Source organism: Phacochoerus africanus, chromosome 1 (genome assembly GCF_016906955.1).
Source record: "Phacochoerus africanus isolate WHEZ1 chromosome 1, ROS_Pafr_v1, whole genome shotgun sequence".
NCBI classification, from domain to species: Eukaryota; Metazoa; Chordata; class Mammalia; order Artiodactyla; family Suidae; genus Phacochoerus; species Phacochoerus africanus.
In genome coordinates, this window is record NC_062544.1 from 8,244,163 (window position 1) to 8,272,134 (window position 27,972).

The 27,972-nt window shown below is 44.2% G+C and overlaps 1 protein-coding gene across 1 annotated transcript; it reads right to left on the reverse strand.

Moving 5' to 3' along the window:
- Nucleotides 1-51: 51 nt before the first annotated feature.
- Nucleotides 52-27,972, reverse strand: SLC36A2 (solute carrier family 36 member 2). The gene is made up of 10 exons (XM_047753563.1): nucleotides 27,753-27,972; nucleotides 24,699-24,789; nucleotides 24,007-24,095; nucleotides 23,386-23,481; nucleotides 20,659-20,743; nucleotides 16,722-16,940; nucleotides 14,955-15,053; nucleotides 5,515-5,681; nucleotides 3,143-3,312; nucleotides 52-428 (listed from the first exon to the last, which is right to left on the reverse strand). Exons 1-10 carry the CDS (start codon nucleotides 27,914-27,916, stop codon nucleotides 157-159), a joined length of 1,452 nt encoding a protein of 483 aa, XP_047609519.1. The 5' UTR covers nucleotides 27,917-27,972; the 3' UTR covers nucleotides 52-156.

The following is a 27,972-nucleotide window of genomic DNA, read 5'->3' on the forward strand; positions in this document are numbered from 1 at the left end:
ACCATATAGACCTTGTAGCTGGTGAGTCCGTGCTTGTTTCACTGTGATGTGGCCCAGAGAGAGGTAAAATGGCAAAATATAGATGATGTATATAAAAGAGATTTCTATCATCAAAAGTCAGGTGTCGGTACATAAGAAGAAGTGCTTTTTTTTTTTTTACTGAATAAAAAGGGTGGAGTTGGAAAAGGTGAGAGAGTCTCGGGATTGGATCAGCTCATCCAGGGCCTGGTAGGTCCCCATCACAAAGCCCAAGAAGCCCAGGATGCTGATCAGGGCGTCCTTGATGATGGTGAGGGGGCTCATGCCCTCTGAGTAGTAGGTGGCGATCTCCAGGAGGGGCGGGATGATGAGGGCCAGGGCACTGCTGCTCACGGAGCCTACCAGGGAGAGGACCAGGTCCAGGCGGGGGACGAGGATGGCCAAGACACCTGCAGGAGGTGATACAGGGTAGATGGATTTCCTCAGGCTTAGCCAGAGTTTTAAAGTTTGTTTTAAAAATCCTTTTCTTAAAATATATACCAGCTGTTTCTCATAATTCAGTTGTATATAGAAAAACTGAAATTCCTGTAATACCCCCAATCACATTCACTAGAGGTTACACAGTAACATTTCAGTGTGTCTCCTTTCAATCATTTTTCAAATATACACATGCATATTGTTGGGAAGAAAAACGTTCCTTCTACCCATTTAGGTTCTGTGATTAGAGACTGAATTTAACTGACAATAGACAGATTAACAGGAGGAAAGAGAAAGTTAATTTAGGGCTGGGGAACCTTCATAAGAATTGGCTCTCCAGACAAAGACAGGGATTCATATACCCACTTCAAAAGGGGAACTAGATGGGGGAGAAATAGCGTCCATGCAAGAACAAGTCGAAGGTGTGACATTCCCTGATAATTTAAGTAATTACTCAGTCTGCTGATGACGCTGTCTCCTGACTGAAAATCTCCCAGAAAGGGGGTTTCTGGTGCTTGTATTTTTCAGAAGCTCCTGCTTAATCTAGCAAAGGAAGTTTAGATAAAGTTCTCCACAACCCCAGCTGCTTGTTCTAATGCTTTTAGCTTCAGATGATTTTTATGCCACAGAGGTACATTTCGAATCTCTACATGTTCAATGATTAAGCTCTTATTTAACAAATAACACTAAATAGCAGTGCTGGGAACTGCCATAACTGTTTGGAATATATCAGTGTACACAACAGACAGCCCCCCCCCCCATCTTCATGGAACTAACATTTTAATAATTAACATGACGACAAATACCTCTTACTCGCAAACAATTAGAATGTGAAATTATAGGAGAAACGGGTCTTTGGGGGGACCAAGATCACAGGGTCTCTTTAAAGGAGTATCTTCTCCAGATTTTACATATATATCAGAAAACGTCTAACTACAAAACATAAAGCTCAAGATTTTAAACTTAGATGTATACATACATTTTTTTTTTTTTGGTAGGATGTTTTACAGGCTTGGGCTTTTGCATTTTTTTTTTTTTTACTTGATGGACAATTTTCCTGGTTACAAAGAAAGCGCCAGAGGACTCCCCCAGTCCTCCCGTGATGGAGTGTGGTACAACAGGACAAAACAAGGCTAGAAGACAGCATTCTCGCTTCTCCTTGTGTGGCCCTGGGTGAGTCTCTACCCATTTCTTTTTTTTTTTTTTTTGTCTTTTTGCCATTTCTAGGGCCACTCCCGTGTGGCATATGGAGGTTCCCAAGCTAGAGGTTGAATCGGAGCTGTAGCCACCGGCCTACGCCAGAGCCACAGCAACGCGGGATCCGAGCCGCGTCTGCAAACTACACCACAGCTCACGGCAACGCCGGATCGTTAACCCACTGAGCAAGGGCAGGGACCGAACCCGCAACCTCATGGTTCCTAGTTGGATTCGTTCACCACTGCGCCACGACGGGAACTCCTCTACCCATTTCTTAGCTTGTTTCTTCCTGGTATACATCCTTTTAGGTATTATGGTTCATAGTGCAAATGGGGTTAAAGTTTTAAATGAGTTAATGGATGTAAAGCACTCAGAAAAGTTATTTTTATTATCACTTTAATTTTACTCATCTGTATTGATTAGGGCAATGCACGCAAAAGCTTAAGGAACTGTTGCTACCTTCATATTTGGGCCAAATTCATTGATCTCTCTGGAGTCTCTAATATTCTGAAGTGGTATTGTCCCTGCCTCCTAGGGCAACTTGGGATAAATGACTTCAAAGGAAGAAAAATTAGGGTCTCATGATTTATATGGGCTGGTTCGAGCACAGCAAGAATCACAATTAAAAGGAGCCTTAGGTACAGCTGGGCCATGCCACACACAGTGCAGGCATTTCTATCATCTTTGCCCCCACTAAAATATTTACGATAAGGGGCACCCTGGATCACAGGGCCTGGAGCACAAAGAGGGCTGCAGAGGTGGTGAGTGGGGCCAGCTGAAGCCAGTGGTGAATGGGGCCCATCGGCAGACTGCTGCCAATAGGGAATGTGACCCTAGGTTTGCCAAATCATTTTATTCACCCCCCCAGCGTTAGAAATCTGCATTTGTATGGGAGATCGCTCCCCATTTTTAATGTTGGCCTAAATTTATACAGCATTGTGAGGGTGAAACGACTTAGCTGTGACGCCAGATTAGACTCACTGGCCACTATTTTCAATCTCTGTCCTGGAGGTGAAGGGTAACGGGTCTGAACTTAGATGACTCGGGTTCAAATCCCATCATTGGCATTTCCTGCTCTATTATTTACCACTCTCTGCTTCAGCTTTCTCATTTGTAATTAGGGTTTACCACAGTCCTACCTCAAATGAATTCTTAGAAGGACTGAATAAAATACTATGAAATATGGAACAGAAAGGGTTTAGCACAGTGGCTGGCACACAGTAGGTGTTTCATAAAAATCAGTTCTTATTATGGTTATTATCTGGTAAGCTGTCATTCCCTCAGGCTCGAAACCAGTAGATCTGCCTAATTAGGTACCTATAAGAATTAAGTCATCCCTGAAGCTTAAATGAATCATAACTTGGAAAGCCTTAGGGGGCCCCCGACATACAGTTGGTACACAATCAATGCTGGCTATCAGGACTATTGTCTACCGTCTGGCAGAGTCTTGATAGCCCTCGGGAAAAGAACACTGCGGTGCTCTACTTACACGTCAGGCAGACCATGGCGAGGCGGATGGACAAGTCCAGAGGCAGTGCCCAGCGCTTCGACACCTGGGAGATGGCAGAGGGAATGATGATTTCTGCAGGGACGTAGAACTGCAGGGCGTAGGTGCACAGGATGCCAACGATGTAGAGGATCTTGACTGACTGGTACAGCCTGCTGAACAAACCAGAGCAAGGCTCTCTCCATGCCAATGGGCTCTGACCCCTGGCCGCCTTGTACCTTAACCTCTGACCTTAAATAGACCCTTGGGTGAATGTTTCCTTGTCTGAACATGATGGGGCGGGACCTTTTAGGGGAGGAAGTGGAAAGAGAGTGGAGAGCCCACAGTGGACACAGAGTGAAGCTTCTTCACAGACCCATATTAGACAGGTGAGAGAATCGCCTCTAAATAAATTGAAAGAATCTCAGGTATGCGTATAAATAACATCTTTACAAAGTTAGCGCTGAATTTTAGATTTTAGGAGAGAGAGGAGATACAAGTGAAAAGTGGGAAAGACCAAAAACCTGGGTCTAAAAGATCTGGTTCTTCGTGATCTCTCTCTGTCCTCAGGAGCTCTCTGGATCCCCCATAGCTCTTGGCTCATAACAGCCTCTCAACAAATGCTTCTAGTAGGCTTGAAAGAAGTGCAGAATCCTGAATGCTTGGGGGAAGAGGTGATCTACAAAGAGAGATGTACGGTGGAGGGGGAGTAAAAGGAGAGGCAGGGTTAAGTGCAGACCTCAGACTCGGGGCAGAGAGAGCACATGATGGGGGACTAGCTAGTTTTATCGATGTCTTTTTTGATCTATGGAGACAGGGCTTTTTCCCTTTAGTCCATTAACGTGGTTAGATGCATCTGCCATGTTTAATAAAACTGTATGTCTGGGTCTGGGTCTGTATTTTGTCCACTCCTTTAAAAGGCTAAATCTCACAGTTCTGTGTTTCTTGCTCACACTAGTTCTGCTGCTTGGAACGTCCTCTCTGCTCCATTTCCATCTGTGCCAACCCCATCTGTTTATTTGAAACTCCCATCTTTTTTTTTTTTTTTGTCTTTTTAGGGCTGCACCTGCAGCATATGGAGATTTCCAGGCTAGGGGTTGAATCAGAGCTATAACCATCAGCCTACACCACAGCCACAGCCACACCAGATTCAAGCCATGTCTGCAGCCTACACCACCGCTTATGGCAATACCGGGTCATTAACCCACTGAGTGAGGCCAGGGATCGAACCTGCAGGGACGTAGAACCTGCATCCTCATGGATGCTAGTCAGATTCACTAACCGCTGAGCCACGACAGGAACTCCTGAAATTCCCATCTTTTGAGGAGGTACTATAAGCCAGATGCTTTTAGACATGCCAAAGTTAATCCACATGATAACTCTGCTTTCTAGAAGAGGAAACCGAGGGTCAGAGAAGTTAAGTAAACCACCTAGGACCATGAGCTAGGAGCTGGTACAACTGGATCCAGAGGTGCTTTAGTTGTCCTTGTGTGGATGGAGTCATCTGCTGGACAGGAGGATTTCCCGCTGTCCCATGCCTATGTACTTTCTTCCCTTGGGAGTCCCCAGGGCCTCTCCACTCTTCTGGAGGGCATCCAGTCTGCTGCTCGATGTTACATCCGTGTACATTCACCATCCCTTGAGCTCAAAATCTTAGTCTACTCACATCAGCACCCTCCACACCCCCATGCATCTAGACTGGCATCTGCGTGTAATTAGGATGCTGTAAGTGCTTGATGAATGATATTGATCAGCTTGGGAAAGGAACTCTATTTAGACAAGTTAAGCTTCCAAATCACCTTTAAAAAGACAGGCATCTTGTCATTCCTGACATGCCTCGGTGTGGGAGAAAGCGCTCCACAACACGACAGCAGTTCACGTGCCTATTTGAATATCACACTGTTGCAGTCTGGGTTGGCTAACTGTTGCATGAATTGGGTCACCTGAATATAAACATTTTCCAGATTCCAATGATCTTCTTCAATTAGTTCTTATCTTACGACGTTCTCATCCCCGCTACTCTGCAAGACTCAGGGGAGTGCAGCCCTTGTAAATGTGATTGGAGCCACACGCTGGCTCCTCTCTCTGGCTCTTGCCCTCCTCTGTGCCCCTCCGTTCTCTCCTTAGGTGACTGAGGACTGTCACTTCTTTCTCTTCCTAAATCACGCCCATCGTCACATTAAGCTATCAAGTCCTCACTCAACGTGGGAGACTGCTGTTGAAGAGCTCCCTGGACAGAGACTCCAGAGCCCAGGGTTCCAGTGGCAGCCCTCCAAACCTCAGCCTGCGTTCCGTGGAAGGGAGGAGAAAGTGACCTATATGCACCCATTCCCACCAGCTCTGAGTCCCCACTTCCTGAGGGCCTGTGGAGTTACCAGCAGTTGGGCAGGTTAAGGGTTATGCTGGCCTTGATGTCATTTCCGAACCGCAAGTAGCCCAGAGTTCCGATGCTGACATACAGGGCAGTGATGATGGACATTCCCAAAGACAGGATGAGTGGGAAGCGGCGGGCATCCTTCATCTTGTTTTCCAGGGGCAGAACCTATAGAAATATCCGTGTAAGAATAGAGGAGGAGAAAAAGGAACACAAGCACAAAGAAAAAAGGCATGCTACTTCTGAGGGCATATACACAAAAGAATAGGAAATGGGAGCATGCACAGCTGTTTGTGTACCTGTATTCATAGCAGTATTAAGCACAGCAGATAGAAGTTGGAGGCAACCCAAGTGTCCGCTAACGGAGAAATGGATAAACAAAATCTAGTCCATACACACAATGGAGTATTATTCAGCCTTTGAAAAGAAAGACATTCTGGGAGTTCCCGCAGTGGTGCAGTGGGTTAAGAATTCTACTGCAGTGGCTCGGATCACAGCTGCGGCTCAGATTCAGTCCCTGGCCCGAGACCTTCCATATGCTGTGGGTGCAGCCATGAAGGAAAAAAAAAAAAAAAAAGGGGACATTCTGACACATGCCACAACATAGATGACTCTTGAAGACGTTGAGCTAAATGAATAGGCCAGTTACTAAATGACAGGTACTGTGTGATTCCACTTATGTGAGGTACCTGGAGTAGTCAGATTCAGAGTCAGAAAGAAGACTGGTGATTTCCATGGGCTGGGGGAGAGGGAGAAATGGGGTGTTATTGTTTAATAACAGGCACACAGTTTCACTTCGAAAGATGAAAAGATGGATGGTGATGATGGTTGTACAATATAAATGTACTTTATATCACTGAATCGTACACTTAAAAACGGTTAAGATGCAGAGTACCCGCTGTGGTTCAGTGGGATTGGTAGCATCTCTGCAGCACTGGGACGCAAGCTCGGTCCCCAGTCTGGCACAGTGGGTTAAGGATCTGGTGTTGCTGCAGCTGTGGTGTAGGTTACAACTGTGGCTTGAATCTGATCCCTGGCCCAGGAACTCCATATTCTGCAGGGCGGCCAAAAAAAAAAAAAAAAAAAAAAGGAGAGAGAGAGAGAGAGAGAGAGAGAGAACTGTTTACAAAATAGTTAAGATGGTAAATTTTGTGTTAGATATATTTTGCCGCAAATAAAAAAAGAAAAGGGAGGCCTGGAGTCACAAGATAAGCCCTGGACAATTCAGAGCTGGAAGAGCCCTGCAGGGTGACCAGACCAAAGAGCTCAACTCCCTGGGGCAGCCCCCTCTGGCCAGCAAGTGCATCCTGGCCAGTCTTCTAGACACTTGGATATGAATGCCCTCGAGCACAACATTCTTCCCCCACCCACAGACCCACCTCTCCCTCTCACACTGACATATACCCGGCTCCCCACCCACATTGCCCTCCAAAGGCATCTGAGTTTGAGATGCCCAATTCTACTGCACTTGCCTCTCTGTGTACAGATGAGGAGGCCGAGACCCAGGTTATGCAGGGGGCTGGTAGCCATGCTGGGACTAGGGCTTCCTGGTCCAGCAGCACATTTCCCCATGTACCATGTTCTCAGGATCCTTCTTCCCCAGATGCAGACCTGGCTCTAAGAGAACCGAAATTGAGGCCAGCTTGCCTCTTGGGTCTGTTGGTGGGCATTCAAAGGTCACTTCTGTCTTTGGCACCAACTCTTTGGCCACAACTCATGGATTCCTTCTCAGGCTTCTAGTAACTGAGAGCTCATTCTCACCTTCCTCTTCTCTTCAATCAGGCTGTGTGCTAAGCACACCACATGTACCATTAGGGTGATCTGTGTCTCTGAAAACTTATCTGTTAGAATTTTTTGGAGAACTACATGAGCATTGTAATGGCACGGGCTTAGTAAATGTTAGATGAAATTATTTTTTAATACTGGGGAGACCACAACTCTATGAAGCTGGTACTTGTATAATTTTTATTTTACAGATGAGGAAAACATGGCTCTGGAGATGAAATAACTTGTCCCAAGCCACACAGACGGGAAGCGGCAGAGGCAGACTCCAGATTGGGGTTGTCCTCCAGAGTCTCAAGGACTTGCTTCTACCTGATCCTGACTAAACTACAGCACTGGGGATGTTTATTACTCAATGAGAATTTAGCATCCATCCCCTTGTACATAAAGAATCCTTTTTTTGTCCTAGATGCACCTGCCCGCCTTCCCATGCAAATAGAAGACACTTGAGGGGAGTGTGCGTCAGGGTCATGGCTGTGCCTTTCCACTTTCTTCTGGGTTGGGTGCACATTCCTAATTGTAGCATGTGCTCAGGAAAACGTCTAGATTACATGGAGAGCAGACAATCCAACCTGAGCTTTCCTGCTCTGCAATACCTTTTTGCTGCATAAATTATCCAGCCTAAAGTGATTTTTTTACAAGGCCAGATCATTCTAAGTAGCTGGCTTTCTCTGCTCCCCACTTCCCCGCAATCAATCATAGAGATAAACGGCCATTCATATAAAGTGGGATGGTCTCTGGACTGGGGATCAGTTCCCAGCTGGTGACGCAACTCAAGACCTGTTCCGTCTTTGGGGTTAGACTCTTATAAAACTGGGGACTGGGTTAGAAGATGTCTACAGGTAATTTAAACTTAGATACTCATAATCACTAGCACGTAGTAGATGTTTAATAAATACTAATTGAACACACGTTATCATCATTCTATAGTTGGAGAATTAGGGTTCAGAGATTAGCCTGTGACTAAAGTAAGATTCCGGCACATTCTCCCTCGGAAGTCATTTGCTCAACCACTGTACTCTTCTTTTTGCCATGAGTGTCCAAAATTCTAAACATAAACTGCTTCCAGTTCCCTTAAGATGGTGTAAGCACACTGTGCCATCTCTTTCTCACTGATTAAAACTAAACATCCTGGACAAAATACATAAAGCAACTATCCATGGACCCTGAAAAGTATATTGTACAAGGCGAATTGCTCAAAGCCAGTAGAAATGGCCATTAAGGCAGTGAATTTTTCCTGATCCTTCTTCCCATTATCTTCCAGTTTAGACTCAAGGGGATCCCAAATGCTAGAACGACGTAGTGAATGCAGTCAGGAAAAAAACTCAAAACACAAACCCTCTTTCTGACCAGCGGACCTAAAATAGGGGACACTCAAGGCAGGTCTCAGTCACAAAGCAGCAATCTGCTGTATCAATGACTGTGCTGGTTACACAGGCACCTAAAAATCTGAGACAAACTCCTTCTCTTGGAGCAGAGGAACAGGGAAAGAGGGTTTTGGGACCTCAAAGAGTATGGGAGGAATCAGGACTGGCTATATAATTTGTGTGACCCAGTGCAAAATGACAATATAGGGCCACCTGGCCAAAGATATTTCAAGGAAAATGAAAGCAGATCATTAAACAAATGTGGGATCCTTCTAGAGGCAAGGCCCTATGTGACTGCAGTTAGCATGCCCACGAAGCCGGCCCTGGAAGGAGTCTGTATTACTCTTTTTACTCTCAGTGCTCACCTAGGGTTAGGCCCAGTCACAAGAAGTGTATGGCAGTGTAAAACCCTGGCTTCCCAGCTAGAGGACCAGAAAAAGGAGCTGCTATGTGAGCATGCAGGACACTGTGAGTGTGCAGGAAAACAATGGAGACAGTGATCCCCCTAAATCTGTGAATGAAATCTGGGCTCAGCCTCGAGATGTACATGTGTGGAACTGACGCAAAGCATCAAAGCAAAGACTTTGAGAACCATCGTATAGACCACCGTTTATATCCCGGACTGGCCCCTGGGGAGCACATAGGCAAGGTAAAGCTAAATATCACTCCAAAGTCTTTGAAAACGAATCTGATATTAAAACCGTGGTCAGCGTTTCCACTATGGAAAAGTGGAAGGATCTGGTATTATCTCTGGGGCAGGAAGGGTCTAATTCCCAGCCCGATGCAGTGGGTTTAAGATCAGGTGTTTCTGCAGCTGTGACACAGGTGGATCAGGATTCGTGGTCTGAATCTAATCAGACTGACAGCTTGCTAAATTAAAAAAAAAAATCAACATTCCCTGGAAGATTTTAACAGGCTCCAGAATCTCATAAAATAATATTCAAAATGTGTAGGATAGGTGAGTTCCTGTTGTGGCACAGCAGAAACAAATCCAACTAGTACCCATGAGGATTCGGGTTTGACCCCTGGCCTCAATCAGTGGGTTGGAGATCCGGTGTTGCCATGAGCTGTGATGTAGGTCACAGACAGGGCTTGGATCCTGTGTTGCTGTGGCTGTGGTGTAGGCCGGCAGCTGTAGCTCTGATTTGACTCCTAGCCTGGGAACCTCCATATGCCACAGGTGCAGCACTAAAAAAAAAAATGTGTAGGATAGGAATTCCTGTTGTAGCTCAGCTGTAATGAACCTGACTAGTATCCATGAGGACATGGGTTCGATCCCTGGTCTTGCACAGTGGGTCAAGGATCCAGCATTGCTGTGGCTGTGGGGTAGGCTGGCAGTTGCAGCTCTGATTTGACCCCCTAGCTTCGGAATTTCCATATGCCTCAGGTGTGGCCTTTAAAAAAAAAAAAAAAAAAAAAAGCAAAAAAGAAGGAAAGAAAAAAGAATGTGTAGGATATAGTCTAAAATTAAATAGCATATAAAGAACCAGGAAAATCTCAACAATTCTCAAGGAAAAAGACAATAGATGCCAACCCTAGGATGATGCAAATTATGGAATTATCAGACAAAGACTTTAAAGCAGCTATTACAACCATCCTCTATGAAATAAGGGATACACTGTTGAAACAAATAGAAAAATATAAATTCTCAGCAAAGAAGCTGAAGGAGTAAGAATCAAAGAACCAAATGGAAATTTTTAGAACTAAAAAATTCCACTGGAGGGAATTCACTGACAAAACATCAATGAACTTGAAAATAGGTTAATAGGAACTACTGAATCTGGACATAAGGAGAAGAAAGCTGGTTTTTTGTTTTTGTTTTTTGTTTGTTTTTTTCAGTTTTTTTTTTTTAAGGGCCACACCCACAGCATATAGAAGTTGCCAGGCTAGGGGTCAGATCGGAGCTACAGCTGCTGGCCTACACCACAGCCACAGCAACGCGGGATCCAAGCCGTGTCTGCGACCTACACCACAGCTCACAGCAACACCAGATCCTTAACGCACTGAGTGAGGCCAGGGATCCAACCCACATCCTCATGGATACTAGCAAGATTCATCACTGCTAAGTCACAATGGGAACTCTGAAGAAAGTGTTTAAAAAATGAATATGGGAGTTTCCATCATGGCTCAGTGGTTAACGAACCTGACTGGCATCCATGAGGATGAGGATTCTAGCTTTGGAAGTGTTTAGCCATTTTTTTTTCAAAAATTTTTTTCTGTACCAATCTCTTTTCCTTTTTCTTCTGGGACTCTAGTGACCTAAATGCTAGACCCTTTGATATATGCCCCACCAGTTTTTGAGTCCTTTTTTTTTTGTCTTTCTAGGTCCATACCATGGCATATGGAGGTTCCCAGGCTAGGGATCCAATTGGAGCTGTAGCTGCCGGCCTACACCACAGCACAGCAAAGCAGGATCCATGCTGCATCTGCAACTTACACCACATTACATTTATATTTACAGATTCGAGAAATTAAGTGAATTTCAAACAAGACAAACTCAAAGAAAATGATACCAGACAATACAACTGCTGAAAACTAAAGATTTTTTTTAAATGTCTTAAAAGTAATCAGATAAAAACATTACATCTAGGGGAACAATGATTCAAATAACTGCAGATTTCTCATCAGAACCATTGAAGGCAAAAGGAAGGGAAACCATATTTTGAAAGTGCTAAAAAAAAACCCTGTCAACCTAGTATTCTATATTGTGCAAAAATATCCTTCAGAGATAAAGGAAAAATAAAGATATTCTGAGGGTTTTTTTTGGTGGTGGTGGCTGTTTTTAGGGCCACATCTGTGGCATATGCAAGTTCCCAGGCTAGGGGTCGAATTGGATCTTCAGCCACCAGCCTACACCACAGCCACAGCCATGTGAGATCCAAGCCACATCTGTGACCTATGCAGCAGGGCAACACATGCTGGATCCTTAACCCACTGAGAGAAGCTGGGGATTGAACCCACATCCTCGTGGATACTAGTTGGGTTCTTAACCCACCGAGTCATGGTTCTTAACAATGGGAACTCCTGAAATATTCTGAGCTTTTAAAAAATGTAAAGAATTTGTCACCAGGGTAAAAGAATTGTTGACGCAGTTTCTTCATGTTGACAGGAAGAAATGCCAGAGGAAAACATGATTTCAGAAATAAGGAAAGGGCAACAGAAATGGTAGTTACCTGGGTAGATGCATTAGATTAGTAAGTAAGTTCATCAAAAGGAGTATATGTAACTACCTGAAAGCAAAAATTAGAACATTGTCTGATCGTGTTTTGATATATTTAGATGTAATACATATGGGCATTACAGCATAAAGGGGGGAAGTAAAGAGAACTCTCTAACTGTAAGATTTCTAGTTTTAGAAATGATAAAATGTAAACTCTGATTAAACTATGAAAAGTAATGTATGTATACTGTTATCCCTAGAGTAACCATGAAAAGTGGTATAGAAAGAAATATAGTCAAAACTCCAAGAGACAAGTTAAAGTAGAATACTAAAAAGTATTCAATGAATCCAAAAGAAGGCAAAAGGAGAAAATGGGAAAACAAAAGGAAGGGTAAAATAGAAAATAAACAATAAAATGCAGACCTAATAAACAATCATTACATTAATTGCAAACGATATAACCACACCAATTAAAAGACAAAGACTGCAGTTGTCAGGGGCTGGGAGCAAGGGGGAAAGGAGAGTGACTGCTTCGTGGGCATAGGGTGATGGGAATGTTTTCAAATTAGATAGTGGTGATGACTACACGATATTGTGAAGTTATAATAAGCCACTGAATCACATACTTTAAAATGGTTAAAATGGTGAATTTTATCTTGATTTTTAAAAAGGATGGAAAAAGACGTATCACACAAATACTAATGAGGATGGCGTTGGAGCTCTAATATTATGCAATTTTAAGATAAAGCTTGTGTTGTCAAGACATTTTGGTATTCATGAAAGGATAGACACACTGATCAGTCAATCAGTACACGAAGTCCAGAAACTGACCCATACTCATACATCAATTAGCTTTTCACAAAGATGCAAAGGAGAGTAGACAGTCTTTTCAATAAATGATGCAGGAAAAATTGGGCATCCTGAGAAAAATGAGTTTCAACCTATAAACACTTTTTAACAAAAATTAACTCAGAATGCACCACAGATCTAAACATACAATGAAAACAATAAAAACATTTGGAAGAAAATATAGGAGAAAAATCTTTGTGACCTTGGATTAGGCAAAGTGTTTCAGATAGAACACCAAAAGTAGGATCCATAAATGAAAAATTTTGAACTTTTTCAAAATTAAAACTTATTCTCTGTGGAAGGAGACACTATTAATAGAATAAAAGGCAAGCCACAGACTAGAGAAAGTATCTGGAAGTTACATATCCAATAGAGGATTTTAAAACTCAGCAATAAAAGACAGTAACTCAGTTTTTTAAAAGTTCACAAAAGATTTTAACAGACACTGCACCAAAAACAACGTATAGACGTCAACTAAGCTCATAAAAAGATGCTCAAAATCACTGGTCATTAGTAAAATGAAAAGTAAACCACAATCAGATACCACCACATACCTATTAGAATGGCTGAAAATGTTTTTTAAAAAAATACTGAAAATACAGATAAGAACTAGCGAAGGAACTCTAATGCTCATACATCTGGTGAGAATGCAACATGGTGAGAGTCATTCGGGAAACCTGTTTGGCTATTTCCTATAAAGTTAAACTTACATTAACATGACCTAACATACCTCTCCTAGAGAAATGAAAACATATGTTCCTACAAAACCTTGTACACAAATGCTTACAGTAGCATTACTCATAACTGACAGAAACTAGAAACAACCTAAATGTCCTTCAACAAGTGAATGGATAAACAAGTCGTGGTGTTGCCCATACAGCGGATGCTCGCTTGGCAGTGGGAAGCAAGGAGCTCCTGATGCATAAATGCAACCACGTGGATGACCTCACATGCAGCTAAGTGAAAGAAGGTAGGCTCAAAAGGTTACAAATTGTATGATCCCATGTGGATGGCATTCTGGAAAAGATAAAACAGTTGAGACACAGAAAGGGTAGGCCAGGGGTTAATGGGGGTTGGGGGCATTCGATTACCAAGTGCGCAGCACAAAGGAGCTTAGTATGCTGGGAGAACGGTGCTGTGTCCTGCTTGTGGTACATCTATGACTCTATGCATTCCTCAAAACTTACAGAAACGTACACCAAACAAAAGTGAATTATACTGTATATAACATAAAAGTAAACTTAAAACATATAGAGGTACAAGAGGCTCAAACTCCTACTTGCAAAATAAACGAGTCACAGGTATGAAATGTATAGTGTGGGAAATAAAGTCCATAACTATGTAATATTTTTGTATAGTGATGTTATCATAACTAGACTTATCCTGGGGATCATTTAAAAAAACTTTTATGGCCATACCTGCAGCATATGGAAGTTCCCGGGTCAGGGACTGAATCTGAGCCACAGTTGCAGCAACGCCGGACTCTTCAACCCACTGCGCCAGGCTGGGGATCGAACCCGCACCTCTGCAGTGACCCAAGCCGCTGCGGTTGGATTCTTAACCCACTATGCCACAGTGGGAACTCCCTGGTGATCATTTTGAAAGCCATAAAAATATCGAATCGCTATGTTGTAATAGGAACTAACATAGGGCTGTAGGTCAATTACAATTAATTGCTGTATGTTACATATGAAAGTTAAGTAAATCCTGAGTGTTCTCATCACAAGGAAAAATATTTTTTCTATTTGTTTAATTTTTTATCTATATGAGATGATGTACGTTCACTAAACTTGTGATAATCATTTCATTATATATATGTCAAATCATTATACTGTACACCTTAAATTTATACAGTGTGTCAATTATATCTCAATAAAACTGGATGGAAAAGAATTATACAATGCACTATCCTTCCTTAGGTGTGGAAGTAAGGACTGCATAATAATCTATTGTAAATATACTATATTTTCCAGTTTAAAACTCCGTTATGTTTCATAAAAATCTTATAATTTAAATTGGACACCTTCATTTATCTTGATTTTAAAAGATTAGGAAATACATGTTGATACGGAGGTAAATGTTTAATAAATGTATTGGGACAAGAATAAAACTGTCTCCTGACTGCCTCTCTGCTGTGACCTATTTTCTCCTGCTGGTGACAACTGACCCAAGTGAGGTCAGAGGTTACTTTCTCCATGTGCACACAGAAACCCAGAGCTCCCAGCTCTTGTTCAGAAGGCCACCCACAGCACCTGGGAAAGTCTACTACGATTTAAACCTTACCACACCAATGCTTTCAAATGAAAAAACCGCTGTTCCAAAGAAGAGTGAGTAGGTCTTCCAATTTGCTGCCAATGGCAGCTGGCCTGGGTCTGGAATTCCCTGTGGGAGAGAGAAGGGTGGTTAAAGACATTTATTCTCAAGGCATGTTTAGGCTTACTTGAGAGAGGAGTATTCTGAGGGTAAGCCTGAATTATTAAAAAAAAATGAATACCAAGAAATTCAGAAAACTTCAAAAGGAAGTAGGCAACAGTCAAAGTCGATTTTAACACTGTCCAATACCAAAGAGCCAGAGGAAAGAAAAGACGGCAGTACTATGAAAGTGCTGAAAGCTCAGGCTCTCACAGAGGGAGTTTGGTTTATCAGAATCCTGCAGAAGAAAAACCTTACACACCACAGGTTACTACTAGTTTAAAGCGTCCAAGAGCGCTTTGACTGTACCAGTGGTTGCAGACGTCAGAAATTAATGAGACTGTAGTTACAGTGACATTCTAGGGAGCCCAAAGTAATCAAATACCAAAGTCCTTTTCTTCAATGAGCTATAAATAAAAGGAGAGGAAAGTACGAGAAATAAATATTTTATGTACCCTGTGACCAGGTATGTGAAAATAATGACAGAACCATTTCTCTAATTAAGCAATCTCTGGAATCGTCCAAAAATAAATCAGAGGTAGCTATCTCACTAGGAAACTCAATTTTGTAGACTCTATCAATATTGCCTTAGGGAATATGACTCATCTGTAGTTATCCTAAAATATTTGGCTAACTTATTTTTACAAAATTCCTTGGACAATATAACTTTTTTCCCCTTGTGACTTTTTTTTTTTTTTTTTTTTTGCTTTTTAGGGCTGCATCTGCAGCATATGGAGGTTCCCATGCTATGGGTTGGATCAGAGCTGCAGCTACCGGCCTACACCACAGCCACAGCAACATGGGACCAAGCTGAGTCTGTGACCTACACCATAGCTCACGGCAAAACTGGGTCCTTAACCCACTGAGAGAGGCCAGGGATTGAACCTGTAGCCTCATGGATCCTGGTCAGGTTCATTAACCACTGAGCCACAAAGGGAACTCCCCCTTGTGACTTCTGAAAGAGAAAACCACCTGAAAGATATTAGGCCAGCCAAAGGTCTTCTGGGTTTAAAATTCTCTGCAGTTTTGTCCATTTTAAAATGAAAATTAGGAAGGAGAGACAAATAGAAAATTGAGGGGAAAATCAATATCTGTAACTCAACTTCAAAGATGTGATTTACATCATGATAGACTTGTTTGTGGTCTTTTAAGATTTTCTATCTATACTCGGTGACTTAATATTGGTTGCTGTCCTTGTTGTTTTCTCTTGAGTTCCCTACAGGTAATTTTGGAATTACCTGGAATTGTAGCTTAGAGGGTAGAAGATTAGTTCAATAAGTTTTAGCTATGGGAGAAGAGCCTGCTTTTTATCTGCCTTTGGCTGCTATCCAACCATTACAGGAATGGTTCCCCAATCGATGCAGCTCACCACTCAAGATGTTTTCCACGCAAAGTATAATTTTTTCGCTAAAGCCAGGATTTGACATGAAAGGAGTATGAGAGAAGCACATGAAAGAGGGGCTAACCCAAAGAATGAGCACGGCACAGACATCTTTGTGGAAGAAATGCTACAGTGATGTGGTCACTAGGTTGAAGAGTGAAGGGCATACTTACCCACCCTGAGGGCTGGCCCCAGGCGTCAGTCTATTACTAGTAAAAGCCTCTGCCCACCGGGAGTCAGGGGAGTGGTGTGCTGACCTGGATGATGTACTGGGTGATGATGATCAAGCTGACGAGCATGCTGACATTGGCCAACAGGGAGAAGATGGTCAGGACCCTGAGGTTCCGGATGAGAACCAGCAGCGCCAGGAAGGGCAGGAAGGTGAGCATGTAGAGGCGAGAGTCCATGGTGGGCGTCAGCGTCACTGTCTCATTGTAATGGCAGTGGTTGGTTGTGCTATTAACTGCTTCCACTACCTGGGAGGGGAATGGGAAAAGGGCAAGATCTGATGAGTCTTCTAGCCACATGATTAGCTCAGGGCCTGGCCCATAATCAGACTCCCTCATACAGAGCTGGCAAGGCTCACGTGCCAGGGTCTCAGAGTGACTTCGAGTGACTTTGGACTTCTTATTGTAAATCTTTTGCACCAATCTTCCTCAAAAGAAGCTGCAGAAATAACTTTAATAAAAAATGAACTTAATAAATGCCAATAGCTAAGGTTATAGTGGCTCTTTGTTGGAGTTTGGAAACCCAGAATCCATTCCTCCTGATTTTGATTTCTCTTTGGTGCATTCCCTCTCACCTGCATACAGCCTTGGTGGACTGTAAATCATGATCACGTGGCAGAGTCAAAGGACTGGCCTCACATAGGGGTACTCACATAGCTCCTGGAATCTGAATCTAATAACAAGCAAAATGCCATAAGACAGACCTAGAAAAGGGTAAAAATTAATTTTGACAGGGGATCCCTGAAGAAACTGCTCATCAGTTCTATCATCAACATCCTCCTAAGTTGCCCTGCTTCCTGTTCTTTCCTGAGATTTCCCCCCCCCTTTTTTTAGTTTTCACTGTCATTTTGGAAGTTAACCAATGTTCTTCCACTAAACTTGTTTTCTGCTTAAGTTCCACACAGTCTGTTTCTTTCGCTTATGACTGAAAAATCCCATCACTTACTGCTTCTTAATTAGATCAAGAGTGAGGGGACTCTTTCTTGTGAGAATTGGACCATTCATTGCAGGACACTTAGCATCCCTGGATGCCACCCAATAAAAGCTATTAGCATCCCTAGTCACTGTGATAAACAAGGAGCACCTCCTGAGCATTGCACAAACATCCACCCCAGGCAAAGAGGGGGGGGTAAGGGGTAGGGTACCACCCTTCTTTGGAATCAGCAGGGCTTAATGGATACAGTCTTATTGTGCAAGCAACACAATCTACTGCAGAACAGTTAGAAACTAGAGTTAGGCAAAAAGAAAATGTAAAAGCAATGATAATCTCAGTACCCATGAGATTATTCATCTACCATTTTCTAAACAGTATCACAAATTATGTGTATTATATGCATCCTTTTTCTTTTATAAGACTGTAATCATTACGTACACTCTTATTTTGAAATCTCCTTTGTCACTTAGCAACACATCATGTATACTTAAATGAATCATTAAGGCTTGTTTCTTTCTTATTCCTCCTTACTACAGAAGGAAAAATACTTGGAACATTAGCCAGGTATTCAAGGCTCTCCACAAATGGGCCCATTCAACTGTGAAGGCTCTTCCTCTCCCAAGGCACATACGTTCTTCTACAGCCACTTGTACTGCCTCTCCTGAGCAAGTCTTGTACTTCCTGCCGCCAGGTGTTCACTCCCCCCTTCTCCCACCTTGGCTGCCACCATTTCTCCTCCAAACTGCCCTTTGATGCTCAGCTCAGATGCAACTCCTCAAGGGAGCCTTCTCCAATGACCTCTCCTGCTCCTACAATTTCTGCCCATTAGTTCACAATGAAGCACCCCCCATCTTACGATGTTAGTGGTATCCTGACCCAGTACCAAATTATTATATTGATATTTAGCTTTTTATATGGCTTAGAGCCACTTAGTTTGTGAATTCTCTGAGACAATGCTTACCTTGTCTCTAGACAGATGATTGATAAAGTTCTGCTAATGTCAGATTGATTTCCAAGCAGCAACTGGGCAATTAAGACCCAGTAATTTTACTTAAAATACATATTTTTATATATACATACAAAAGAAATAAAGGGGTATGCAAAGACTTGTACAAATTATAGTAGAAAAACAATGAGAAACAAAGAAAATATCAAATGATAAAAGACTGTCATCTGTGTGATGGAAAATTATGAAACTATTAAAAATTATGCTAAAAATTTGGAGTTCCCGTCGTGGCGCAGTGGTTAACGAATCCGACTAGGAACCATGAGGTTGCGGGTTCGGTCCCTGGCCTTGCTCAGTGGGTTAACGATCCGGCGTTGCCATGAGCTGTGGTGTAGGTTGCAGACGCGGCTCGGATCCCGCGTTGCTGTGGCTCTGGCGTAGGCCGGTGGCTACAGCTCCGATTCAACCCCTAGCCAGGGAACCTCCATATGCCGCGGGAGCGGCCCAAGAAATAGCAACAACAACAACAACAACAACAACAACAAAGACGAAAGACAAAAAAAAAAATTATGCTAAAAATTTAAGGACATTGAAAAATGCTAATCATTTAATTAATACTCATTTGAAACAATAACCTTGGTTGGATTAAAATAATTTTATTTTGAGAAACAGGATAGCATTTTTTTTTCTTTCTTTTTTTTTGTCTTTTTGCTATTTCTTGGGCCGCTCCTTCGGCATATGGAGGTTCCCAGGCTAGGGGTCGAATCAGAGCTGTAGCCGCCGGCCTACGCCAGAGCCACAGCAACGCGGGATCCGAGCTGCGTATGCAACCTACACCACAGCTCACGGCAACGCCGGATCGGTAACCCACTGAGCAAGGGCAGGGACCAAACCCGCAACCTCATGGTTCCTGGTCGGATTCGTGAACCACTGAGCCACGACGGGAACTCCTGGGATAGCATATTGTTTAAGAACTTGAGCTTTGATGTTTAAGGCCTGTGTTTTTAACCTTTGCTCTCTGGCTATGTTTATATGCCTTGTAGAATTCATAACATGTTTTCCCATCTGCAAAATGGGAATAACCATAGTACTTACTCTGATAAGACCACGGAGAGAATAAATGAAAGAAAACTTATAAATGGTCAGTAATGTGACTGACACATAACAGAAGCTAACTCTGAATGCTTATGATTTTTTCCCTTTTTATTTTTTTAACATTTTCAAATTCCTAGTATTACTATAAGCACAAAGAGAGCCCTAAAGAATAGTTTTCTTTTTTAAGCCTATTGATTGAATAAGGATAGCCCCTGTTATTGCCCATATTATTTTGCTCCAATTGCTACAAGATAACTACTGGGTTAGATCAAAAAAACTTCTTGGGGATGAAAACTGTTAAAACCATAGCGATCAAGCAGCTAAAGGTAGATAAAGATGGCCCAGAGATGAGGTATCAGGCAAAAGGACTAATATCAATTTGAGAAGAGTTAAGGATGATTAAGCTCCAAGGTGGGACAACTGACAAAATTCAAGGTTACTTCCAGCTCGTGTGTGTGTGTGTGTGTGTGTGTGTGTGTGTACTTTCTAGGGCCACACCTGTGACATATGGAAGTTCCCAGGCTAGGGGATGAACTGGAGCTGCAGCTACTGGCCTACACCATAGCCACAGCCACAGCAGCGCAGGATCTGCTGCTACACCACAGCTCACAGCAATGCTGGATCCTTAACCCACTGAGAGAGGCCAGGGATTGAACCTGTATTCTCATGGATACTAGTTGGGTTTGTAACCCACTGAGCCACAACAGGAAGTCCCTACTTCCAGCTCAATTTTAAAGACCAGCCTTGAGGATAGGTCCTGTTATAGAGACAACCCTTGGACAAAGGGTATGGTGGACAAGTAACCACTGACAGAAATCTGCGGATGTGTGAACTGGGGGAAGCTGAATTCTTTGAGAACATCTAGTTTAACTTCTTTTGTCGTATGATGAGGATACCAGGGCCCAAAGAGAAGAAGCTATTTGTTGAACAACCAGCAGAGGAGTCTCCTTTCCCATAGCCTTTTCCCTCTCACCTTCTGTAGGAGACTCTACCTGTTTTAAATTATCAGCCAGAAACACAATGTACACGCAGCAGAAGCCCATCTGGGTGACTATAAGAAAGAAGCTCACGATACGCCTGAAAGAGAGGGTGGAGAGAGAAAGAAAATATCTTGTTAAAAAAGAAGAGTTGCCTTGTCATTTCCATTTCTTTCCCCAGGGGTTGGTGACCCTCAACTGGCGCCCTGGGTCCTGCCACCACAATCAACAATGCGCCAGTAAGAAGAGACATAACAATAGTTCTTTAAGAAACATGTTTCTCAACCACCCCCGCACTCTCAACTCAGCAAGTGGTAAAATTCTTCATTGTCAGGAAACTTGCCTCATACCCAGCTCTGTGTTGACTCTAATTGATGTAAGGCAGGAGGCACAACTTATTAGCTATCATTAATATTAATATTAAATTTTTTCCTACCAGGTATCAGACACCATATTAGGCACTGAGGCTACACAGACAGATAACATATAGACCTTTCCTCTAGTGGCTTAGAGACTAGTGGGGGAGATGGATAAAAAATAATATTATAATAACATGGCCATGGTAAAAAGGGCATTTTACCTGAATAAGACAGCAGATAGCTTTCTCAGAAACACTAAGACCCGAGTGGGAGTCCCTTGGGAAGAGGAAGAAAGAGAGAGAAAAGGAACAAAGAGGAGGAGCGGATGGTGAGCAAGGAGTGAGGAAAAAGCATTTCAGCAGAGGGATTAGGCAGATTTCTCTAGCTGCCATGGGGAGAGTCCACTGCAGGGGGCAAGACTGAAGATGGGAAGATAATGGCAAAAGATGGCAGCCACCTGGACAAAGATGTGGCCATTAGGATGCAAGAACTGAAAGCATTTTAAGAGATATCAGAGAGCCAGAATTTACAAAACCTGGTCCCACTTGCCTCGAGGGGAAGGAGAAAGGACCTGAGTTAGTGACACAAGTTTGGCTTGGACAACAGTATAAACTAGGAAACTAAGAAAGAAGAACAGGGTTTATGGACAGGAGAAGACATGGCACATATGGATAACCAGTATCTTCCCAATTATATGACCCAGGATGAGGCTTTTGCCTGTCACAACCCATCCCATAGTCTTCCTAGTCTGCGCATAGGCTGAATTTATTAATTCCGTGTATGAATGGGCTTTGGGCCAAAGAAGTGCCTGACCCATGATGCTTGTTGGCCGGGCATATCTCAGGGAGTGTGGTTTGGGGTACCACAGTTCAAAAGAGACTTTGATGATCTAGAGATGATCAGAAAAGAGCAGATGGATGGGGTGGGGAGAGGTCTGAAAACCAAGACGAAAGAGTAGATTTGACACCAAGTGACAGGACACAGAAGCTGTAACTGTTTCCTTCATCCTCAAAACTGAAGAGGTGGGAGTTGCAGAAGGAAGACTTCAGCTCACCAAGAGATCCTTACCATCTTGGTCTTTTTCTCTCTTTTCTTCTCATTATACACTCTCTCCCTAAGAGCGTCTTCTGCCCCTGGCTTCATAGCTGAGGTCTTCAATTATGTGTCTCCTGCATGAAGGCAGGTTCAAACCTACACCTACAACTACCCACTTAACACCTCTGCTTGAATGTCCAAAAACAGAAGTCATGCAGAGCCTGAGTTGATTCTGACTCTTTCCTTTCCCCACAACTCTGGGATTCAAATCATGGACAAATTCACTTTTCTCTATCATCCCCACTGCCATAAGCTTGGATCCAGCCATCATGCCACCTGCCTGGATATTGTCAAAAGCCTCTTCATGGCTCTAAATCTATTCTTGCTCCCTTACAATCTGTTTTCCTTACAAAGGTCAAATAGACCTTCAGACAATATAAATAGGATTAAAACAGGAAAGCCTCTGGAGTTCCCTGGTGGCTCAACAGGTTAAGGATATGATGTTGTCACCACTGTACCTTGGGTCACTGCTATGGTATGGGTTCAATCCTTGGCCCAGGAACTTCTGCATGCAGTGGGCATGGCCACCCCCCTCCAAAAAAAAAAAAAAAACAAAACAGGAAAGTCTCTGATTAAAACCCTCCACTGGTTTCCTCGTTGCTTTTAAGGAAAGAATAAAACTTTGAAAATGGTTTAAAATGGTACAGCTTAATGGGCCCCTGGATCATTCTTTGGTGCCATTTCCCTGACTATCTGCCCTCCACCTACCCTGTCGTTCTATACTCTGAAATTGTCACGTACTCCCACATGCTTACACCTCCACGCTATGGCTCACTTTCCCCTAGGTAATCCCTCATCCCCAAGAATGCCTTCCTTCAAAACTCACCTCAACCGTTCCATCCTAAGACGCCTACCTGAACCCGTGCACATCTCCTTACCTGCACGGTAGCAGCTGGTACTTCTGCCCTTCATGGTACTTACCCTAGTGGCTATTAAGTAACTGTGTCCTAAAATGTTTAAGGTCTGGCTTTCCTATTGGACTGTGGGTTCTGCAAGGGCAAAGCTTTGTTTGCCTTGTTCCCTGTAGCATTTCTAGGGCCTGGTATGTAGCAGCAGCTAGATAAATGTGGTTTAATAAAAAAGAGAATGACATTAAAGTTGCATAGCAAAGGAATGAGCAGCCTGTCACTGGAGGTATACAAGGAGTGGGGCTGGATCAGGAAGATTGCCATTGAACCCCTTCCAGGCGAAGTCCAATGCTCCGTGTTACATGACAACTTTCCAGGGAAGAGGGCACCCTTGACAGCCGCATTTCCTCCCCACTTTGGGTAAAGCAAGAACAAGATACCTTCCCCAGTGTGCGTGGTTCTGGAGCCAGGCGCTGGGGGTGGCTTCTAGTCCATGCATCACTGTATCTCCATAGTCCATAAACGGTTTGTTCAGCCTGTAGGAGAGAGTGCACACAGTTACCAGGAAGCAGTTTAAGCTAAGATCATATAACAAAAAGTCAGGAGAGACAGAGCAAAGCAGGACCCAGCTGGAATGCAAAGAGCATTGGGGCAGAGACCCTAGTTCAGATTTTGACATCTGACTCTATTTCCTTGGCGGCTTGTTTTCCTTACCTCAAGTGAGGTGGTGACTACATAACAAGGGTGACAATACACACCTTGCCTGGGTACAGTAAGTAGTTCTCATGTCCATGATCCCATTGGATCCTCACGACAATTCTCTGAGGCAGGGTTAGGTATGGAATGTTTATGCCCAATTTACAGATGAGCCACACAGATAAGCACAATGGCCTGATTGAAATCACCTAATGAGTCATGTGGCGGAGGCTCACTTTAGGTCCCTGCCCCAAATGGTTTTCTTTCTTGTCTTTGTTGGAGGAAACTAAGCAGTGAACTCTTGTTATATGTGGGATGTTTCTGGGATGTCCCTGAGAGCCAAGTACGTGCGGTGTTTTCCTCACCTGTGGCAGAAGCGCTGGGCACACCTGACCAGGATGTGCATACAGTGGCAGGAGATGAAGCCCATGGCTAGCAAACTGAGTGGGCCCAGCTGGAGGAAGGCCAAGGGGCAAAAGGGAAGAAAGAAGAGAAGGGGTCTGTGAATAACACGGCAGGAAGGGAGTTGGTAGTGCAGATATTTAGGACTCAAAGAACTTTCTTAGAAAACTGGTTTGCAAGCCTTTTTTTTTAGCAGTGACAGCTAGTTTTTCTTTTCTTTTAAAGTAGAGTGGATTTACAATGTCCATCTTCTTTCACATATGATCCCAAGTAGTACACTAATAAAGTGCAAAAAGCAATTGTGTTGTGGTGGGAGTAGGGGACTCAGAATTCTAGTTTTTAGAGGCTTCTGAGGCATCCTGAGAGCTAGTGCTCTATGGCGCACAATCGGAAAACTAGTCACAGTCCAATCCTTGGATCCCACAAGGGAGGAAACCGAGGCCCAGAGAGTGGACAACTGACTTGCTCATGCCACTCAAAATCTACGGCAGAGTCAGAATTCAAACCCAGGCTAGATGTCTAGGCTCCAAGTTGGGACCAAGCTGCTCTTCAGAGAGATCGCTAGTTGTGGCCATCATGAACCCTCTGGGGCTGCCCCCCCTACCTCTCACTACCATCCAGTTGTACTGGCCCCACCTGCCGCAGCCCCTCTTACCAAGATGCCTGCATTCTTCATAGCCAGGGGTAGTCCCAGGATCCCTGTGCCTATGTTACCTTTCACCAGGTGAACCAAGGTCTGGAATGCTCTAGAGGAGAGGAGAAAGACATGAGGATGTGGGGGCACGGATGGGAGGAGATCCAACAGGCATTTCTTGCCAGCATGACCACACCTGAGTTGAGCTGGAGAGGTGGGCTCAGGGCTGCCTCTCAGTCCCCATGGCCTTTCCTGGCACTCTGGGTCTCCTGAAGGGTGACCAGCCATCCTGGTTTGCCCAGAACTGTCCTGGTTTTAGCAGCTGGCACTCAATATGCCATTAGAACACTTGCTACACAACAGACATTATGCTACGGATTACCTGTATCATCTCATTCACTCCTCTTGTCAAGATTGGGAAATAGGTTACTGCCTTTATTTTACAGATGAGGAAATTGAGGAATAGAGATATTTTAAATGACTTATCTAAGGATATAAGACAATTTGAACCCAGGACTCCTGGGTTCCCTGTTCTTGTTCTTCACCCCACTTCTACTGGCCTGCCTCCCTCACTTTCAGAAATGAGCCCAGACAGATGAGTAAAGGGATGGCCCTATTTCATAATTGAGGGACTCGAGGCTCAGAGAGGGCAGCCATCAGCCCAAGGTCATAAAACTAATAGCAAATACAGGACTGAACTTAAGAGAAACGGAGAAAGGGCAGGAAGCAAAGAAACATCACTGTGACTTCTGAACCAAGAGGTCAAATGACTTGGGCCCCCAGATGCCATCTCTTGGGACAGGGTTAATTAGGGTTTGGGCTCCAGAGGGATGTTTTTCCCCTCAGGCCAGCATAGCAAACTGGGGAATGGCATGTTTCCTCTTATCTCTAACAAAAGCAAAACCAAAAACTCAGATGTGAAGTGGTCCGGAAGACAGGGTCTAAACCACCAGGGATGAAGTTCTAGGGAGGTACCCTCGCTGGTGGTGCATCAATAGAACAATCTATTTTTACACTTCTTTGTACCTGGACCAGGTTAAACTAAAGTGAGGATTGGGTTTACATCCACAATTTGAGAAACCTTGGAAGTTCCCCAGGAGACCCTTCCAGTGAGAAGACTTTACTGCGAAGAATGGCAGAGGTATTCTGGAAGGTCCCTGGCCTCTGTGGTTGGACAAACCAGGGGTTAAAACCCAAGGCCACTACTTAACCAGCTGTGTTATCTTAGGCAACGTGTCTGCTTTGCTGAGCCCCTATAAATGTTAGGAAGAATGATATTTTGAAAGAATTGCCCCAAATACCTGTATTTTTATGTTAACCCCTGGATTCTCTAGTTTCCTGAGGATCTTCCCATCGATTTGTTAAGGGTTAAAGAGAAAAACAGAGGGAGAAAGGGTGGAGAGTCTGCGTGCCTCCCTCTCTCGCTGTGGGTGTCAACATTGCTGACAGAGCACTGTACCCCACGGCCTTCCAATGATGGTCTTGTTTTGTAACTAAGGTCAGTGGGTAACTAAAGGACTTAAGAAATCAGAATTTAACTTTGGGCCACTTAGCCAACTTAATAATGTGGTGAGTTGTGCAAAGCCCTGGGTTGGGAGGCAGGGGACCTGGGTTTTAGCCCTCACTCCTTTGGGGACTTTGGAACATTACTGTAGTGGTGGCAGTCAGCTCACAGATACTAAACTTAGGGCTTCATGTACAAAGAGCCTTTGCAGCCATCCTGGGATGAGCCAAATGTTATTTCACAGGGGAGAAACGAGAGTACCGTGAAGTTGCATCACTCGCTCAGGCTGGTAAGCAGCTGAATTCAAACCCAGCCGAGCTGACCCCATAGGTACCACGCCTAACCAACCTGTTTACCACCTCCCTCCAAGCCAGGAGCAAGTTCTGATTAATTTGCTTCTTTGATTCATAGGTAGCTAGAATTGCCATCAAACCATGTTCAGGACATAAGAGCTAACTGGTTCCCTCAAGGCTTCTGATTGAGAAATACCCCGCCTCAGCAATGGATGGCCCCAAGGTCTGGAGGGATCCCTCAGGATCATGAATTCTTAGTCACCCCCAGGACCAGCCGTGGGGCACCTGAACCAGGTCACTGTGTCAGTCATTGGGTCTGTCCCTGAACTGTCCTGCAGAGTGGCCGTGGTATCCTGCATAGTATCCCCCACTGAGGCTGAGAGAGAGAAGGGGCAGAGTCACACCTTGGATGCAGGTGGCCTTTCTACCATGCCAATGGTGTCAGTAAATTTCTTCATAAAGTGGCGGAAATGTACCACCACGCCAGCTACCCTACCCATTCTTCCTTAGTGAACTAGCCACGCTGCTGCAGTAGTAGAGGAGAAGGGAACTGGAGCCTGCAGCTTGGCTTCCCTGCTAAAACTCGTTCATGACACCCCTGCTTGTCCCTGTTGGAAAGCCTCTCGAGAAATTCTCCCACCCCCTCCCCGGGCCCCAGCCCCCACACAGACCCCAGGGAGGTGGAAGAAACTAGACTCTTCTACCTACTGTGCTTTTGATGTTGTCACTGCGGTTCTCAACTGAAGTAGAGGCCCCGGTAACTGCAGGAAGGAGGCAGTGCTTGGTTGTCGGTGGTTTTAGCCTGAGTCACCTTTCCTCCAAGAAGCTGGGAATTCTACTTCTTCCCCCACCCCCCCCACCCTCCCACCCGCCCCGACATTTTCAGGATTGGCCAGGAGCAAACTGACTCTAGGGCTATACTTCAATTAATGACTAACAAACAAACAAACAAAAAACTGACTCTAGGGCCAGCCCTGAATTCTGGCCCCCATCCTGCCGCTGAGCCAGTGTGTGGCCTGGAGTAATAGGCCCTAGTTTCCCCACCTGCTCATGTCTGGGGCTGGATCACTATATCCTGAGGGCTTTCTCACAGTCTCCCCTCCTGCCCCTTTAAGCTCTCAACTCAACACAGCCTCCAACTGCACTTTTTACAGCCTTGGTTTTCCCATCTGCATGATGGGCTGGGGGTGGGGTCGGATACACCCACCTTGAGGTTTCTGCCACTGCAAGTTTCCAGGCTGGAGGGCAGAAGTGGGGATGGCAGAAAAGAGCACTCACGTTATGCCCTTGGTCGTCTCTGAGCCCGGTGACTCAGAAGGGCTTCCATCCAAGAAATCGGAGTCCTTGTTCTGCAGTTTATTGGCACTTCTGGGAGGGGGCTTGAGGTCCAGTTTGAGGTCAGCAGCTCCCTGGGGACCCCTGGCACTCTTTGCCGTGGGCATGGCTGCTTCAGAAAGAGAGGGCTCCCGGTGATGCCAGAGTCTGCACTGAGCAGGAA